The sequence below is a fragment of the Momordica charantia genome (genome assembly GCF_013281855.1).
Source record: "Momordica charantia cultivar OHB3-1 chromosome 1 unlocalized genomic scaffold, Mcharantia_2.0 BLBB01000001.1, whole genome shotgun sequence".
NCBI lineage: Eukaryota > Viridiplantae > Streptophyta > Magnoliopsida > Cucurbitales > Cucurbitaceae > Momordica > Momordica charantia.
In genome coordinates, this window is record NW_028275157.1 from 16,931,649 (window position 1) to 16,950,570 (window position 18,922).

Consider the following 18,922-nt stretch of genomic DNA (forward strand, 5'->3'; position numbering starts at 1 on the left):
AAAAGAAAGTGATTCCAAAAATATGGAAAAGGAAAGGTAAAGAGAAAAAAGAACTGAAAGCCTTGGAAAAGAATACTGGTCCCTCAAAAGTGATAACCATTGATTCAACAATAAAAGATGAAGAATGCACAAACTAAAACTAACAGATTTCCATATATATCTTATCTGATTTGCAGAAAGGCTGGAGAAAAAGGTGTACCTAAGACATCTAATGGGAGATACATTACATTATATGAGTAAGACATGGTAATATCATTCAGAAGGCTGCAGCATTCCAACAAATTAGTACATGTGAGAAAAAAAAATACATAAGAATGTACGTGGCAGCCTCGACTTCTTAAGTTGTCTTTGGAACTCTGTCCACGTACGCCTGACAAGGAAACGAGCGGCGTTGAGGAGATGTATATAACAAAGTGTTTACTATTAAGATCAGAAAGAAAGAAGGAAAATATAGATTATTCAAATTTCAAAAGATCAGCAACAGAATTCGTAATAAACCAGACCAAATACTTCCCTAGAATATGAGCACACAACCACGAAGAGCAAGAGCCGTGAATGCAGGTCAACCATGGAATTTAGTTTCTTCTATAATTTTCAAATGGATCTTAAAGAAGCCTAAAAGGGTTCTCATGAAATGTTTTACATCTTTCTTTGTACAAGAATTAGTTGCCATCTTCAAAGATCATGGTGCATACAAGATATGGGACTGGAACATTACTATGAATCAATTAAAATGATACCAGAGGTTATAAGAGATGATATTCATAAGCAACCGGGGGTCCAGGATAAGCGCTAGTAACCCAAAGATTTGAGAACCAAACGGCTAAATAACTACCTGAGGTGTACAGTTCACTCGTAACTGAATAACTGAAATAATAAATGAATAAGGAAAGCCCCTAGGCTAATTACAATACAGGGTACGTAAGCATTCAGCCAACTTTTTTTCAATTTTCTACAGTAACCATTTTCATTTTCCAGGTATTCTGCAGATGGCCTTTTTTAATTTCCTTTTCCTATTAGCAGACTGCTCAAGTTCCATTTCTTCCAGTCAAGTTCGGCACGACCCCCTAATGGATTTTATACTGCACTTGAGACATAACATCACCTGATGTGAGGAGGTTAATAGTATCCTATTTCACAGAGTAATGCTAAATCCTACTGATCAAACTGATGTGAGCTCAAAAAGTGTCATTTTGCTATATCTATCAACAACATAAATAGTATGAAATTACAACAGAGAGAGACATGCGAAAGGCAAGTCCCAAGCTAAGTTACAAAAATTAAAAGGGGTACTAAATTTACACAAAGAGAGACTAAAGAAAATAACAAAGTCCCAAAAAATCCTATGAGGTTTTTCCTTCTTGTGGAAGACTGTTGCTTCTCTCAAGCCACAGTCACCAAAAAGATGCTTATATAAATTGAAGCCACAAGACCAACCACATTGAGTTTGAGGTAGTGCTAAGATGAATCCATCCCGAGACTTCCAAAATATTCTCATGAATCGGCAGTAAAGAATGACCTCTCTATATCTTTTACTCTTCACCCTTGACAGTCTGATGTTTACATTACTGCATGATGTTGCTAACATATTCCTTTCGCTGGGATCAATAAATCCATGTAGCTAGTTGATTATAGGTTTTATCTCTATTTAAATATCGTCCAAGTTTCCTAGAGTGTAATTCTCTTATTAAAAGATATAAAGACGTTGAAATTCTCAAATAAGTAATGGTTAGTAATGTAGCCAGAGGAAGATTCATCGTTTGGACACTTGTGCTACACAATGAAAAGGTCGCATACTCATATAGGTATACTTTCAACATATCAAAGGCTATAAGTTCTGCCTGAAGGGTAACCAGTAAGCTACGCCTTCTGCTCAATGCATTAGCAAAAACTTATCTTTTTCTATCTTTCCTTATTTCTTCTTTTTTGGGATGGAAACTGAACAATTCATTCAAGGAGAAACTTCAGCCAACAAAACAGTCTAAAGGACAAAGGAACAAAACATCCCCTTTCCCAGGGGAGGAATCGAACAAAAACCCTCCAATCAATCTAGATTAGTAGTGAAGGTAGTGTAGTTAAAAATAAAAAATACATAAAAACTTCGGGTTTTGTAACTCTTTTTGAACTCTTGAGCAAATGCCTTAAAGGGAGAAACCAAACCTTTAGATGAATGCAAGCCATCTTGTAGGTTATTAAGGGTGTTTTCGACTATGTGTTTGGTATCAAAGTTTAAAATTGAATCTCAATTTAAAAAATTGATCAAGGTATTTAGTATTATATTTGTAAATTAGGAGTAATACCAACTAAATATTTACTTCAATCTAAAATAATATTAATTGTTAATTAATTTATTAACATATATATTATAAATTTTGTAGAGTTATTATTTTACAATATTATGTAATTTATGATATATTATATTTTACAATTTTTTAAATTTTAACAAAAATGAAATGAGTTTATAACGTAAAATAGTATATTTATCAAAAAAAAATTTTTTATGTAATTTTGCATTTTAAAGTTTCAAATTCAAGATCTGAAAACAAAAAATTTCCACTATTAGGATCACAGAATCCAAAAATAGTTTTAAAAAACTAATATGCCAAACAGATATTCACTAAATCTAAAAACAAGAAACATAATCCAGATAGCATACCAAACAGGCCCAGTTTAGGGCATGCTTCACTATGTTCAATAGATATCAATATCATCTTCCTTGAAATAACATTCCTACAATCCTTGTCTAGGGGTATCCTCCACTTCAAATGTAACAGCTTGACAAACTGTGATAGAAGCGAGCACAGGTGCTAAACTTAGCTTCTGTTTGACTGTAGCAAAGATATGTTCTTGTAGTTCACCCCAATAGAAGTCCCTTTCTTCAGGGAATGCATTATACCGAAGTATTGACCAAACCTTCTAGGAAATGTTCCGAGATCATAAAGCTCCATACTTCTTTACCTTTTGAATAGATGGACTAGTCTTGTATTGTTCTCACTTTATTTTTTATTTCTTAATAAGAAACGATTTCATGGTATGGAATTACAAAAGGGGAAATCCTATTCAAGGGAGTTCCATAAAACTTCTCCCATTGAATAAAAGGGAAGAAAAACTATAGTGATAAAAGAGAGGGAGCATTTACACCTAGAAACAACCACATATACTATAGCTTCAAAAGAATTGGTGAAAAGAAAGTTCTTTTATCTTTGAAAATTCGTTATTTCTTTCTCGCCGGCGACCCATAAGAAGACTCTTATCTAGTTTCCAAAGAGAGTTAGTCGAGGTGCCACTTAATTCTAGTTTCCAAAGACATCTATCTTCAGCATGGGCAGTTGAACTAGAGAAAGTTGGTGTAGGAGGGCAGCCCATTCTTCAATTTCAGCATTTCTAAATTTCACCTCCATCTAAGGTTCCAACCTTATACCTCCTCACTCCAAATGTCCTTTTACAGCAGAGCTTCTTTCTTCAGGAAAAGCTCAAAAAGAAGGTGAGACTTTCGGGCCAAAGAATCTTCTAGCAGCCATGAATCATTCCAAAACGAAATGTTGTGCTCGTTACCAATTTTATAGGATAAACTATCAAAAATCAGATTTTGATTTTTTTTAAATATCTTTCCAAGACCCTTTGACAGTGGCTAAAGAGAAAGTACCTGGTTTGATGTTCTGAGAAGAGTTTCTGTATTTTGTATCAATGAATTATCTCCAAGGTGCTGTTTTCTTACTGATATATCTCCAAACCCATTTTGTGAGAAGCAATTTGTTCTTTAATTTCATGCTGAAGAGACTGAGCCCCCCGATTTCTAGTGGTTGTTGGATGTTTTCCCATCTTACCAAATGTAAACCCTTATTCTGACTGTTTCCTTTCCCACCCCTTATTCTCACTAGTCACTGTTTCCTTTCCAAAGATAGCTTCTAATGATGCATTCAAGAGTTTGTATGTAAGAGGAACAAATAATATGTGGGGTGGTTTAACAGGGTGTCTTGGATGAGGGTGAGCCTTCCTTGGAAATATAGGAGTTTTCCAAGATTGGGGTCTTTTCTTCACTTTCTCAAGGGAGAAAGATTGATAGTTTCCATTAGGGGAAGGACGTTAGGCCACATATCTTTTTTACAAGCAAACTTGTTTGTAAGTGAATCCAGCTCACGGTCCTCCAAGTTTAAGCCTAAATTTTCTAATTTATGATGATTCATATTGAACCCCAAACGGACTGTATTGAATATATTAAAAAGGGATTGATCATCAAAGGAGGAGAAGAGGATGATGCCATTTGCAAATTGTAGGTGACGAAAATATCAATATAGTTGTTGCCCACATCAAAGCCTCTGATGCACCATTAATCACTTATCTGCTGAAGACATCCACAACCATAATGAAAAGGAAGGGTGAAGGGTTGCCTAGGTGGAGGCCTCTAGAAGAGGTAATCTTACCTCTAAAACAACCACCGATGATAATGGAGAAGTTTGCTGATGATAAGCAACCCCTAATCCAACTTCTCCATTTTAGGGCTTTTCTCCATTTTAGTCCACGCCCTTGGCCGCAAGGATCTCATCTAGAAAGCCCCAATCCACTTTGTCCAAGGTTATTTTTCATGTCACGCTTAATGACTACTTTTTTTCTTCTTCCTTTTCTAATCATCTATGAGCTCATTGGCTATGAGGGACACATCGAGGATCTGCCAATCGCATCCAAAGGTTGATAGAGAATCCAAGGTTTGTCGCAACAGATTCTTGAGTCTTTGTAAGAGGACTCTTGCAATAATCTTATACATACCAGAGATGAGACTGATTGTTCGGAAGTCCCCTACCTGTTGAGCATCAATTTTCTTAGGGATGAGGCAAACATATGTTACGTTGGGGTATGATTGATGATTCCATTTTCAAAAAAATCTTAAAACTCCCTCATTATGTTTCTCTCGAGGAAGTTCTACAACTTTTTATAAAATTTTACCAGGAAGCCATTTGGTGTTGACATTTTGTTGGACCCCAAGTCTTCAACAGCTATTCAAATTTCTTATTCAGTGAAGGACTTCTCTATCTTCATGCTTTATTGAGGAAATACAGGATTCAAAGTAGAAAATGGGGGAGGAAAACGTTTTCCCTCTTTGTATATAAAGTCAGAAAAAGTTAGAAATCTTTTTCAATCTCTTTTTCTGTCAAAATACTCTCACCGTTCACCGATAAGATCTCAAGGATTGCATCTTTTTCTTCTCTTTGCAGCCGCTATACGTGTGAAAGAAGGTGGCATTTATGTCCCCTTCATTTAGCCATTTGGTTTTGCATCTTTCCCACCCTATTGTTTCTTCTTGGGCTGCCAAACAAAGGAGCTATGCTTTGATGGATCTCCTTTGAGTGATTTGTACAACTTGTAACTCTCCAGATTCCCCTAGATTGTCCAGTATTATGAGCTCTGATTTTTTTAAGATCAATGCAACCAAAAGTACTCTTGTTCCACATTTCGATGATAGCCTTCAGCTCCGTTAATTTTTGCATAAAATCATGTCCTAGCCATACTCTCATAGTTGTGTTAGTCTACCACTATTCAACCAAAGGGAAGAAGGTTTGGTGTGCCTTCAGCTCCGTTAGTTTTTGCATAAAATCATGTCCTAGCCATACTCTCATAGTTGTGTTAGTCTACCACTATTCAACCAAAGGGAAGAAGGTTTGGTGTTGCATCCGCCATCCACGTATTCTCAAATCGAAATGGAGTTGATCCTCATTTGTATGGTATAATGATCTGATGTAGACTGATTCAGTCTTTTGACCATTGCATTCTGGAAATAAGAGAGAAAAGCTTCTGTAGCAAGAAATATATCAATAAATGTGAGGGTAGGGTCGTCTCCAAAATCTGACAAGTAAAGAGGTCATTGGACAGAGGGATGTCTTGTAGAGCAGCAAGTTCAATGAAGTCATTAAAACGATGCAGATTGTTCGTGGGTCTTCTGTAGGTTGATTTCTCCTTTCTCCATCTAATCGTGTTAAAATCTCCCCCAAAAGCCAAAAGCCAGTGCAGAGATAAGAAAGGTCAGTTAATTCGTCCCAAATGAGAGTTTTTTATTCATATTTGGTCGACCCATATACTCCTGTAAGCCAAAAATTGAATCCATCAGTAAAAGAGATGAGGAGAGACAGGGAGAAGACACCTTTGGTAATGTTGGAGATATGGAAGGATGAGTTGTTCCACAAAAGGATACCACCCGATATCCCGTATAATCTAGAGAGACCCAGCCTATGTCTTTGGAAAACGATCAATTCACGCCATTTTAGTTTCTTGCAAGATGACCATGGTGGGATTTGCTTTAAAATAAGGTTTTTGATGAGCACCCTTTTCTCCCAAAGAGCCCAACCCTCTGAGACATTCCAAGACAAAATAATCATCTAGGAGAAGTCTACCGGTTACAAACTAATTTGGCTTAAAAATTAGGCTAATTACTTGCAATCAAAATCTCTCTTTATGGTAATTCTTAATTAGTGAGTGATAGTGCACCATTTGGGGAATAATTACATATTATATTTAGATGTTTATTAAATTTATTTGACATTCATATGATTACTACAAGTCAATTATTAAATGCGAAAATATATTTTACATACAATAATAAACCAATAAAATGAATGATCCATTAAAATACACAATACACAATACACATTAGATTAGAAAAATGATTCACATTTCAATTCACAAGCAATTGATTGGACAAGGAAGAAGGAAAAGGAAGTGGTCATTAAGCAATTGATTGGATCTAAGATTTCCATTAACTCAACCCACGAATACCGTTAATTAGTCTAAAAAGAGTTTATGTATCCTGTTGTCACTAAACTCGATCTGAGTCATGTGGGGTTTTAAATGAAAAAACCAATTTTCATCTGATTAAATGAAAGTACAAAAAGATGCCTGCAAAAAAATGACCAAACAGAAGTGGATAATACAAAAACAACTGACAAGAGAAAGCCACAGCTTTTGGTAATAAAAAATGAATGGATAATTTCTTGACTAAGAAAGAAATATTCCAAAAGGGATTGTGAAAGGCACTCCAATTTGAGGCCGATTGCGAAAATCGTCAAAATAATCAAGCAAGTTTCAACCATACAATTGTGACGGTTACAATTATATGAAGTAGGCTAATTTCTTGGTCTTCTGCCAGTACTTATGGATTCAAAGGTACAAGAAGAGGGACACCATTTGCTACTCAAAGCGCAGCAAGAAATGCTATTTGGGCAGTAGAGGATCAGGGTATGCAACGAGCGGAAGTCATGATAAAGAGTCCAGGTCTTAAAATAGATGCAGCATTAAGAGCCATTTTTAGAAGCAGAGAAAGATCTAAAGTTTCCTTATTTAAAAAAAAAAACCAAAGGAAAGCTGTAGTTAGAATAAAAAATTTTGCCACCTGTCCAAAAGTGACTCAAGAAACTCGTCTTCTATTCTCCTGGGAGGATAGCAAGCAAGATAAAACCAATTGATAATGAAGTTCCAAGCATTATAAGCATAGGAGCAATTGAGAAAAAACTGGTTGATTGACTCGGCACTTTTCTTACACATAAGGCCCATATTCAAGGATAAGGCCAAGTTGGAATTTCCTGTTTGGACTCTATCCATGGTATTTAAGCTTCCCTAGGCCAAAGACCAGACAAAAGAAATGTCTTCTTGGGACTATTGCCACCGTGAATCAGTTTGCTGAGAAATTGGTCCAAAAAGAGAAATACCACAATGAAAACCTTTGGTAGTCAATTTAACAAAGCAGTCTCCAGATGAATCTGCAGTCCACAAGACAAAATCGATGACTAGGCTAAGGTGAACATCTTGAAGTATCACAGCGATATTTGACCATTCTTCTATTTCTCTGGGCATAAAACCTCTTCTAAACTTTAGATTCCAAGTCTTATTAATTTCAGACCAGCAATTATGAAAAAGAAAGTCCTTGGAATTAGCAACCTTGAATAAAGAGGGAAGGAGATACTCAGCAGGCTGGAAGAGATCCAAATATCCTCCCAAAATCTTATTTTTCTGTCGTTTCCAGGCTTATATCTTATATTTTTCTCAAAGAAATATCCTATTTTACTAATATCCATCAATCAGAGCATCGAAGTACTTCTGTCTAGGTTGATTGGGGAACCAATTTTCATCTGTCAGCTCAATTTTGCTTTCGATAACCATCTTCCACAATGATTCCTTCATGAACTAGAGGTCTCCACAATAATTAGGCCCTCTCCTCCAATTTAATCTAATAGTGTGTGCTGAGTCAGCTCTTGTTCCTCCTTGCTAGAAGATTCCTTTCATTTCTGTCCCTCGTGACAGTCCGTTGAATATTTAGTAGTTGTGGGCATATTGTACATATGGCACCTCCCATCATGTATTCAACAGAAATGAGATGTCAGGAAGTTAGGTCGTCCAAAGGAGCCACAATAGGAGTTTGATATTTTTTTAAGAATCTAAGATATAGTATCCATTGCATCTTGAAGATTTTCATCATGGATTCAACAAAATTGACACGTAGGGTGGTGGATAGTTCCTCGAAAGCAAAGTGGCAATGTTCAAGTTCCAAAAGAAAACAGCTTGAAACACGCCATGGGTAGGGACATAGCTCTTTGCCCTTGTAGAATTTTTCCAAACGCCATCAAATAATCAAATAACTTTCCTTGCTCCGATAACCACTAAATATCACTAAAATTTTATTGTGAATGAATGAAAATGATATGAGAGAGTTCACAACAAGAGGTATTATTTATAAGCAACCTGGACACAATAACAACCTTAACGAACATGAACCTAATGGCTACTAACTACACAGCCTGCAAGGTTCACAATAACTAAATAACTAATTAATGAATAAATAAGGAAAGTCCTTTAGCTAATTATCATATAGGCTACACTATAAAAGTCACTTCATATTTGGAAAAGATTTGTACATCCTACGGGTAATTATAAAAGAAGAATATCGGTGTTGATATTCCACTATTTGTGAGATAGGTGTAAGATGTGGGAGGTACAAAGTGTGGAGCTCTAAAATCCAACAGCAAGATGAAATTGTTTGACAATATACACTCCCATGTCCCAACAGCACCAAAAAAGATGATCAAGTTGAAGAATTTATGAAAGCCCTTATGACAGAAGATTATTTCAACGTAGAAGCCGATTCTTTCAAAAGGAGGTTTTTTTTTGTTTTTTTTAACAAGAAACAAACTTTTCATTGATAATATGAAAAGGAAGAAAAAAGTTCAAAAAGATACAAGCTCCCAAAGGAAGCGAAAAAGGAAAAAGAAAAAAACAAACAGCACATAAAAAACAAAAATCCATAAAAATATGAGAACTGAAGTCCAAGAACAGATGTTGAACACTGATTACAAGAAAACTCGCCAAAACAAAGGACAGACTGCTAAGGAGGAAACCAAAATCATCACTTAACATAGGCTAATCACCAGAAGAGAAGAAACTGGAACCTCCCTCCACCAAGAGAAGACACAAAAGCGAAAGAAACTCAACCAGAAGCGGAACCAACCAAAAACCTGATGGCCATAATAAAAGCCTACCTAATCAGTGATTGGATCTAGGGTAAGGCAAACATCTTCAGAAAAATTTCAAAAACCTTTGATTTTCTATGCAAGAAGCTTTTTCGACTACCAAAGTCTGCTCCCGAGAAGGAGAAGGAATGGAATCTATTTTTGCAGAAGAGTGATTATCCTCTGCAAAAAGTAAATTAAATTCCTCTCGTAGGGAAACATCTGATAAATTATCATTAACAACCACTTCCTCCTCCAAATACTCTGTTGGATCTCCACTACTAACACTAACATTGAAATCTTCTTCATATATCACACTAAACAGGCCCGACTTTTGAGGTCTGATGGAGTCTAATCACAGCCAAGATTTGAAAGCTTTTTCGTTCATAGATGCTTCCCCTACTCATTTTGAGGTCTTAAAAGAAGTTTTTCAAGATTTTTCAAAGAAGTTTTTCAAGATTTTTCAAAGAAGTTTCGTCTTTCTCAAGGGGTTATCCATTCAACTAACGAAGGCATTGTAGGCTTTGGAAGAAGAATTTTCAGATTATTATGAGCATCAGGAAATCAGTCTTAGCATTGATTATGATTTAGAAGCTGGTGTTGATGCAACAGTCCCAAATTATCCATTTTATGTGCATTATCCAGTAGTAGCATTGATAGATACTGTTTATGTGCTTAACCAAATTATCAAGCAAAAAATGGTTAAGCACATAAACTGGATAATTTGGGAGGAAATATTCGCACTCCTAAAATCATTGCCACCCATCCAGGGGCAAAAAGTCAATATAATACCTATATCGATGTAATAGGAAAAACGGTGGGAAGATTACTTCCAACCAATGCTTATAAAATACAGTTTTCTTTTTTACGTTTACCTTGATGTGGTAATAGAAAAATCAACTTGTAATATCATGATTGAACAATTAGAGGACATCATTAAGAAATATAATAAACCAAATAAAATCATCAATTGTCCAATGAAAAGTATAAAATGTGGGGGCAGTGGTGGAAAGAGAGCTCATTTGAAAAATAATAAAAATTTGTGGTTACCTGAACAAGCTTAGTGAGCTTTGATTTTGAAAATGAAAGATAGTGATCGATTTTCTCCTGCGTTTGAGGAATATGACCCCCCTGCAAGGTACCTGTCACTTTGTCCACCACTTTCTTGACTATGGTTTTATAAACATCTTTGCTGATATGACCTTCCTTCCACGTAGGTTTTAGAAGTTCCTTGACGAACTCCACAAGTTCAAATTTAAAAGCACGAATTCCCTTAGCATCTTTACTTTTCTTCTTGTCATTGACCCCATCATTTCCCTTTGCATTTTCTGTAATATCATTCTCTTGAGAATTCTCATTCACCCCTAGGTCAGTCTTGTTCACAAAATCCCCATCATCATTCTTCTCTTTTATAGCCTTGCCAGCTGCTGCTGGCTTCCCATGATTTATCACATCACTCTCATGAAGAGTTTCTTTTCTAGAGATGCCAGTCTTGTCACCAGGGCCAGATGTTAGAGGCAAGTTTGATATTTGTACTTCCTCTTTACCATCTGGAGCGCTTTTCTGCCCAGTGGGATTCAGTAAACAATCTGAGGGTGTTTTAGTGACTTCGAGCTTCTTCAGCTCTATGTTATTGCATAAAGTAGGATCATGTTGCTTCAGGCCTTCAATTACAGGACCTGACTTCATAGATGCCCCCAAAGCACCCACTGGTGCATTAGAATAAGGGAAGGAAGATGTCTCTGACACATTATGCGGATTAAGTGAGGCATATAATTGTGGCAATGGTTGCACATTTCCAAAATATTGGGCAAGAGAAACTGAAAGGTTAGTTAATTGGGTAATCTGTTCACTGGTTACTATGCTTGGAGTTATTGTTGTTCCAGACTTGATTGCCGTTGGAATGCTTGCATCCTCATCTTGTGATTTGACTCTGAAATTTCCATCTGCAACTTTCAGATTCATTACATTTCCACCTGGATGGTCGGTGTGATATACCATTCTTTGTCCATGGATGATTTTACCAGAAGGAGTGCCTTCAGCATGAGAAGCAATATTTTTATCAGTTGTAATCTTATCATTGAATGCTGATGCAATAGTAACATCTTGTGTTAAATTATGGTTCTGCCGAAAATGAGTATTATCAACTATTATAGGCTCTATGGCAATATCTTGCTTCTTAACCAAAGCCTCTTGTGCTATCGCATGGCTGAGAGTGGCTAAAGCAATGGAAGTTTGAGAGCCAGAATCCTGCATGATGTTGCAATCTCCTTTCACCACAGGATTGGATGGTTGCACAGGGTAGTGCCAATCAGGAGACATCTCCATATCATCACTGGGCCACTTTCCATGACCTCTAGGGTCAGAAGTTCCTATACAGCCACCACCATCCTCTGCCTTGCACAGAACGGCATCATTCTTGTTGCTCTGAACTGCCTTGATACTAACAGCTTGATCCCACTGACTTTTGCTCTCATTATTCAAACCATGACTCCATTTTTGTTCTGAAGACCATGGATATCTTGGTTGTTGATTAGCAATTTGTTCGTTTTTTTCCTCTCCCAACTGAGCAAAATTAGGACCACTAGCCAATTCACTTGATTTTGAGCCATCCCACAATCGTTCCCTACCATCTGAACATTGAACCTGTTCCCATCTATCCGTACTCGACTTCCTCTCTGGACTGACACGTGGCTGGCTATGATGAGAATACTTGCAATTTTTTCCATTACGACAAGTTCCAGCAGCAAAAAATTTGCAGATAACAAGACTACTACTGCTAGGTTCACGCTCACCACGTGAGAAGTATGCTTCTTTATTCCTATCATTTTCCCTGTCTCGACTAATATCATTTGGAGAACCTCGTGACAGTTCATGAAATGCACTATCGTGTGAATACTTGCAAGATGCTCCCCTGTGACACCTTCCCTTCATAAATTCGGTACAATGAGCAGCCGATCTTCCACTCCTAGGGTAGTCCCTAAAATCATGGGGAGTTGGTCTTAGGGATCGGCCCTTCCTGTTCCTATTTTCCCAGCTATCATCCAGATTTTGATTATCCTGGTGAAGAAATTGACAGCCGTTACCTCTCCGGCATCTGCCAGAAGAAAAATCTCTGCACGATTGAGTTGAAACACGCGATCTGTTTCTGTTTCTATCATTAAATCCTGAGTCTCGTTTAAAACTATGAGGAGGACTTCTACTTCTACTCCGGCTTCTACTCCAACTCCGGCTTCTACTCCTACCCCTGAAACACATAACAGAAACAAGCAAATTTAATCAATAAATTGCAATTGATCATCCATTGGAGAAGAGCCAACCAATCCTAATAGAAGTATACGCTCATTCGGATGAACAACATAGATGCCCACGCAAGCATGCAATGTCAGGATCAAACTTAAGATCTTGAGCAGCTCAGCTTCACCTAAAACTCGGTTGAGCTAGAGCTGTATGTAAGTGTAAAATCAAGGTCTAACTAAGGAAACATCAACTCCGTGTCTCAAAAAGCTCTCTCATTTGAAATATATCAGCCGCTTATCGTTTACGCTCGCACGTAAGTTGTACTGGTAAAAGTAATCCAAAACTTCAAGACTCTGTGCACTACCAAGAGAATAACAGGAAGTAAAAGGTTCTGAAAGATTTATCAAGAAGGCCAAAAATCCCAAATCCAGGTCATCGATTCCCAAAGAAACCCACAAACACAAACAAACCCGAACACAGTATAAAACTAAGCTGGAGAATAACGAAAAGGAAACAAAAAACCAACAAAAGAAACCCAAAAATAAGAATCACGTTTTAGCTTTCGTTGGGGCATGGGGAGTAACAATCTGAAAGGTCCAGACTTTGAAGTCCAAGAACCTCGCAGCACATTTAGTCCCATGCGAAATGGGTAAGAGATCAAAACCCTGAGATGAAATTTTACATACAACAAAAAACTGCTGGAGATTAAGGAAGATGAAAATATAGAACTCACATGAAAGAAGAGAGCTTCCGGCACAAACAGGCGATGGTAACCCTAGATTGTGGGGAAAGGAGAATATACGAGCGAACTAAGCTAAATCTTCAGAGCGGATATTTGGGCCATCTCCATTGCAATTTGCAGAGTGAATGGGAGGGAGAAGAAGAAGAAGAAGAAGAGTGAGGAAGTAACTACGGGCGAAAAAGGGTTCAAGGACTTTGGGGGCGAGGCAGAAGTTTTCGCGATAATTTTTTTTTTTCCCCTCAAGTATTTTCTTACATTTTGATCTAATTCTTTAAAACTTTCGTTTCATGGGATTTTTTCTAATTATATTTACAACCGGTAGCAAAAATATACTTTTCTTTTTGTTTTTTTTTGTTGGGAACATATGATATAATTTTTTTTTTATAACAATATGATATAAAATTTAAATCAAATGTTCCATTTTTGGTATTAACCATTCATCACAATGTATATTACTAATGTAACTGGAAACTCTGATTCTTTCGAAAAGAGTTAAAGATTTGTGCAGACAAAAAAAAATATTAAATATATCACTAATATAATTAATATTAATTAATTATATAAATCATGTTAAATAATGATTATATACTTCATATTATATTTATCTTTTGATAAAAAAAATTTATAGTTTAATAGTATGGTTTGGAGTAAAAAGTAACATTGTAATTGTACTAAAAAAAAAGTACCATTTAAGTTTTCTTATGTGATCTATTAAGTATTTCGATGATATATTTTATTTCATGTAAATGATATACTGTTATGAGATTGATATGGTTTAGGAGTTGATTTGATATGATTTGAGATTTATAATTTAATTTTTGATATCATTTTGATTGAGATGTTTTATTCCTATTATATGATTAAGAATTATCTTATTATAAGTAGGATGATATATTTGTATGGAGATTGGGAAATTGAATTGAATATGAAACTTTATTTTATAATTTTCTCTACTTTATTTCCTCCCTACAAGTCTCCCAAATTTAGCATATACATAATATTAATAAAGTCCTTATTACCACGAGGGGTAAATATAACCGATAAAATGTTGAAATATATTTATATCAATTGAATTGATAATACTTCGTTTTAATTTGATAAAAGACAGACATGTCACTCATCCATAAATACAAAAAATAATCATTTATACATAGTAAGATTTTAAAAAAAAAACATGCATAAGTTCAAACACAACTTTCTAACGGAAAATACTTTAAATCTCCTAACCTTAAAAAAGTATAATAAGTTATAAATTATTTAAATGTTTCTTTCCCATCATCATGTTTTAAAAAATGTACTAAAAAAGGAGAGAGGGACGTACTAAATTTGTAACTTCGTCTATTTATTAATTGCAAGAACTTAATAATCTAAGAACATTGTCACAAATTTGAAGGTGAATCCTCCTCAAAAGCACCAACTTCATCAAATCAACTAAACCCTAAATTCACTTCAAATATGGTTTCTTTTTGTTCTTCAGAAATCTCCCACCCATTTTTTCTTACAGAATACGATCACAACCCAGAACTTGTAAAAGAAAAATGGAGGGAAAAATCAAGCCACCGCTGCCGCTACCGCCGCATCTCACAACCCAGAGAGCGCCGCCGCCGAGATAGCCGGCGGCGTGGGCGCAAAAAACTCATCGTCCGTCCAATTCGTCTCGCCCCAATGCCTCAACATTCCCTTCCAAGAACACACATTGTCTATACATCTCTTCAACCTCTTGTCCTTAATTTTGATCCTCCAATGGCCGTCTGAATAATTCCCAATCTCCGCCTGCCTTCTGTCCCACTCCAATTGCGCCTTCTGCTTCGATCTCAAAAGGCAAAATTGCTGCAGAAGCTCCGGCATCTGGTCGTGGACCTTCCACCATTTTTCATGAGCAACATCGCTAGCAAATTCCTGCATTATGTCCACATTCCAGTTGCAGTCGTAGTCTCTGAAGCACATCCATGGCTTCGTACCCAGATAGTGGAGAACATAAAGAACTGGTGGGTCGGCCCCAAATAGCCTTGTTTTCATTTGCTTTGTTTCTTCATCATCGCCCATCCAGAAGTTCTTCAAGAAATTCATGTGTTTTGGAATCCTGTGCCACCAAGTGAATACTTCATTTAAGTATCCCTGGTCTCCCCCATTGTAGGATTCGAATTCGTTGATGTGATCCATTAGAAGCTGGAATGTGCAGTTTGAAGGCTCTATCAGCATTACCCCTGAGTTGAAGAGGGTTCCATTGTTTCCTGTTGCAGATATCTCTGGCATTCCAAATAAGAAGTCAATGTTTCGGAAGATTAGGAGATCAGCATCGATGAAGATGATCTTGTCGTAGTCTGTTAGCTGCCATAGCCTGAACTTGCTGTAGTTCCATTCATTGTATGCATCCTTCTCTGCTTTTGGGTTTCTGATTCTTTGAATTGTCCTTATTTTCCACCCTGCTGCCTCTAGGCCACTCTTGTGATAGGAACTGATTGTCTCGTCAACAAGTATCACGAGGTCCCGAGTCGACCCCGACATCCTGATGCTTTGCGCTGCCGCAATCGCTCCACAGACGTAAATGTGAGCCGAGTGGAGAATCGTTGCATAGGCTTCTCGGTGCATGTTTCCTGAGTAAGCAACCTCTGTTTGCAGTTGCAAGATAACTTATTAGATCAGTTAAGAAAAACTGTTAGAGTAAAGTAAATTTAATCTTTGCAATATATTCCAGACTAGAACTTTATAAAAGAATCAGTTATAAACTTATAGTTGCCATTGGTTATCATGTTTGTGAAGCAAAGTTCTGTAATAGGACTGACCTTTGCCTTTTAGGGGAAGTGCAAGTTCACAAGGACCTACTGGGAGCTGGAGCTTTTCTCTGATCACATTCAAGTTTGGTCGGTACAGCCACACATTTTCCCGACGTGCAACGAGATCCTTGCACGTAAACAGGTTTGGTATAGGAAAGCAGTTTGTGATGAAAAGTAAATGGACAGGGTAGTTTCCTTTAGCAGAGGCTGCAACACTAGCAGCTGCAAGCTGCAAGTGCAGCCTAGCCACATCTCTAGACCAATTTCCCTCATTCCGACAAGGAAGCTTAACGGTGATCAGATCGAGCCGTTTCCCGGGCGCTCTTAGCTTTGGCAAAGTCGGGCAGATGGGCACTTCAGCTTCTTCTTCCTCATCAATCCATTCAGGGTATAAGGAATCCCATGTCACATCATCATCAGCATACTCCAGATGCAACACACTCTGTTCTGCATCAGGATTCAGCTGCTTCCAATTCATCAATTCACTCTTGTTGAAGTTTAAAAGCCCAATTCCTTGATACTCCTTTTTATCCCCTAATTTTTCAAGGACTTCAACAACATCTTCCCAATCAATGTCGAGGCGCGATATGTATCGATGGTCCGTGCCGCCCCATATCCACCTATTCACAAACTTTGGCCTGCAAACAAAGCAAGTTTAGCCTCTTCCGGATATAGAAATTGAAAAGTTAACGACAGAAAGGGCAGAAAAAGGGTAAAACAAAGCATACCCAGAAGTTGTGTTTGAAAGATGGTTGTTCACCTCTGGAGAGTATAAAAGTGTTACAAAAGTGCCAGAAACAGCAAATAGAAGAACAAGTTTCAAGAGAGGAAGCTTGCATCTTGAACATCTTTCATGGGCTGCTAAGTTGAAGGGCTTGTCCAGATCCTTGACTTTGCTTCTTTGCAGTTTTCTTTTTGAATATGTCATCATAGAGAAATATAGTTTGATGTCAGAGTATTCAGAAGTCAGAAAAGAAACAAAACAATATAGCAAATTTGCAATAGAAAACTCATAGATGATTGAATCTTTTGATGATTCAAAATGAAAGGAAAGTTGGTCAAATCTAAAATCACAACAAAAGGTCAGATAAGAGCAACATTTGTGCACATCGACATTGAAAAAGTAGAATGAAATGGTGCTGCACTGCCGCTGCTTATATTTCTATCATAGCAGATAGCCAAAAGATGGAAATTTCAAGAAAAATCAGAGAAATCAACTTCTTCTCCAACAATGAAGGGTTTTTTTATCTTACAATATTATACCAAATCTCATAGAATCATATCTATGTCCCTAACTGATCAATCATTAGCTCATGGAAACAGAGCCTATGGCTTTACTTTTTGTAGCTTTGAGCTATAATTAGCTACAAACCATAGCTGACAGGCTCCCTTTTTAGAGACAGAGAGTCTGCATTCTGTACATAACAATTAGATTATGCTTGTTAAAGCACTACTGGCTACAAAATGAAGTAAATCCATCCTCTACAAACAGTGCTGTGAAGTGAAAGCAAAAACTTACATTGATGCAGATAATCTATGTCTGGTCTCAATTGGGAAGGTGCCCATTTTGCTCCTTTTTCATACACAAGAATGGCTCTGAAGCATCTGATCTACAAACAGAACCACTGCCAAAACTCAATGCAATGGATACCCCAAGTCATAGAAGAGAAAACAAAACATATATCAGAAGCCAGTTAATATATAGTCTTGAGAGAGAGAGAAAAAAAAAAGTGGTCAAAACTCAAATCTCTAATGGGAGAGATGATGGTGTACAATAATTAGAGTTAAAGAAACAGTAGTTAGAGAAGTGGGTGAGGTTGTTGTTGAGCAAAAGTTGTCAATCAACTTAGTGATGACTTGAAGCACAGAGAAAGAAAATAAATGAACTTTCATTTATGGGTCAAAACTCAAGAGCCCATAAACTAAAAAGAATCTAGAGAGAGAAATAGAGAGTACCTGAGAATGTTGGAGCTTCAATTCAGAGGGGGGAGGGTGAAGAGGGAGAGTTTAAGGCCATAAGAAGGGCAGCTATCAAGTGACTTGTACATGAATATTCATTGTTCTGATAGTTCAAATTTTTATTTCTTTTTCTCAATTGATTTGGGTCTGTCACCAACTTGTTATTTTTCTTTTCTTATTTCCTACTTTGTTTTTCTTCCTTAGATACTGTAACACTCTCTCACGGATAGGCTTAAAATTTGTACAATACTTCAACCGTTGACAATCAAATATTAAGTGGAGGAGAAAATGACATTATTGGGCAGGACATCTTGTTCTAATACCATGTTAAATCATCAATGAAATCCAATAACTTAAGCTCACGGATTACCGTAAATTTAATCTTATACAGATATTTTAAAACGATACTTTTAACTACGACCAAAGTTGCACATTTTCCATCTAATTAACTCAATTTATAAAATCTACCCATCTCTCTCTTCTTAATATCTATCTCAAAACTAACTCCCAATCGTTTCAAATTTTCCTTTGGGTTGCCTTTACCTAAATTGCCAAAATTTTCTTTAAAAAGAAATCTCTCTCCCCTCTTTCCACTCTCTCTAAGTATTTTGAAGTAGGGATTGTAATTTGATAATTATGCGAGTATTTTTAGGAATTAGATTACCCTTCATTTTCATTTTTCTAACTCTGATTATTATGTTTGCTGTTGACCA

The 18,922-nt window shown here is 36.7% G+C and overlaps 2 protein-coding genes across 7 annotated transcripts; both read right to left on the minus strand.

The window, feature by feature from the left end:
- Positions 1–76: 76 nt before the first annotated feature.
- On the minus strand, positions 77–13,725 carry LOC111005752 (Zinc finger C-x8-C-x5-C-x3-H type family protein). Of its 4 annotated transcripts, none has more exons than XM_088118822.1 (4): positions 13,465–13,725; positions 10,542–12,738; positions 3,647–6,076; positions 77–370 (listed from the first exon to the last, which is right to left on the minus strand). In XM_088118822.1, coding segments are annotated over exons 1-3 (2,253 nt in total). In that variant the 5' UTR covers positions 13,467–13,725; the 3' UTR covers positions 77–370; positions 3,647–6,022. The 4 variants fall into 4 exon arrangements, with proteins under 4 accessions (XP_087974948.1, XP_087974950.1, XP_022133068.1 ...); XM_088118824.1 differs by lacking the exon at positions 3,647–6,076 and adding an exon at positions 6,137–6,343; XM_022277376.2 differs by lacking the exon at positions 3,647–6,076 and having other exon boundaries at positions 13,465–13,724.
- Positions 13,726–14,791: 1,066 nt separating this feature from the next.
- On the minus strand, positions 14,792–18,314 carry PGSIP1 (plant glycogenin-like starch initiation protein 1). 3 transcript variants are annotated; one of them, XM_022277378.2, is made up of 5 exons: positions 18,207–18,314; positions 17,770–17,875; positions 16,979–17,161; positions 16,260–16,888; positions 14,792–16,085 (listed from the first exon to the last, which is right to left on the minus strand). In XM_022277378.2, the coding sequence occupies exons 2-5, from the start codon at positions 17,814–17,816 to the stop codon at positions 15,055–15,057; spliced, it is 1,890 nt and encodes a 629-aa protein (XP_022133070.1). In that variant the 5' UTR covers positions 17,817–17,875; positions 18,207–18,314; the 3' UTR covers positions 14,792–15,054. The 3 variants fall into 3 exon arrangements, with proteins under 3 accessions (XP_022133070.1, XP_022133071.1, XP_022133069.1); XM_022277379.2 differs by having other exon boundaries at positions 17,770–17,860; positions 18,207–18,285; XM_022277377.2 differs by lacking the exon at positions 18,207–18,314 and having other exon boundaries at positions 17,770–18,175.
- Between the last annotated feature and the right edge of the window lie 608 nt (positions 18,315–18,922).

Excerpts from the sequence above, each read along its gene's own strand:
- LOC111005752 (XM_088118822.1), bottom strand. Across the intron at positions 6,077-10,541 it reads AGCTCACTAAGCTTGTTCAG|GAGTATATGGGTCGACCAAA; the intron begins GTAACCACAAAT and ends TTTGGCTTACAG.
- PGSIP1 (XM_022277378.2), bottom strand. The coding sequence starts at position 17,816 with ATGGGCACCTTCCCAATTGAGACCAGACATAGATTATCTGCATCAAT. Across the intron at positions 17,162-17,769 it reads CATAGATTATCTGCATCAAT|AAAACTGCAAAGAAGCAAAG; the intron begins GTAAGTTTTTGC and ends ATATTCAAAAAG. Across the intron at positions 16,889-16,978 it reads CTTTCAAACACAACTTCTGG|GCCAAAGTTTGTGAATAGGT; the intron begins GTATGCTTTGTT and ends CTTTGTTTGCAG.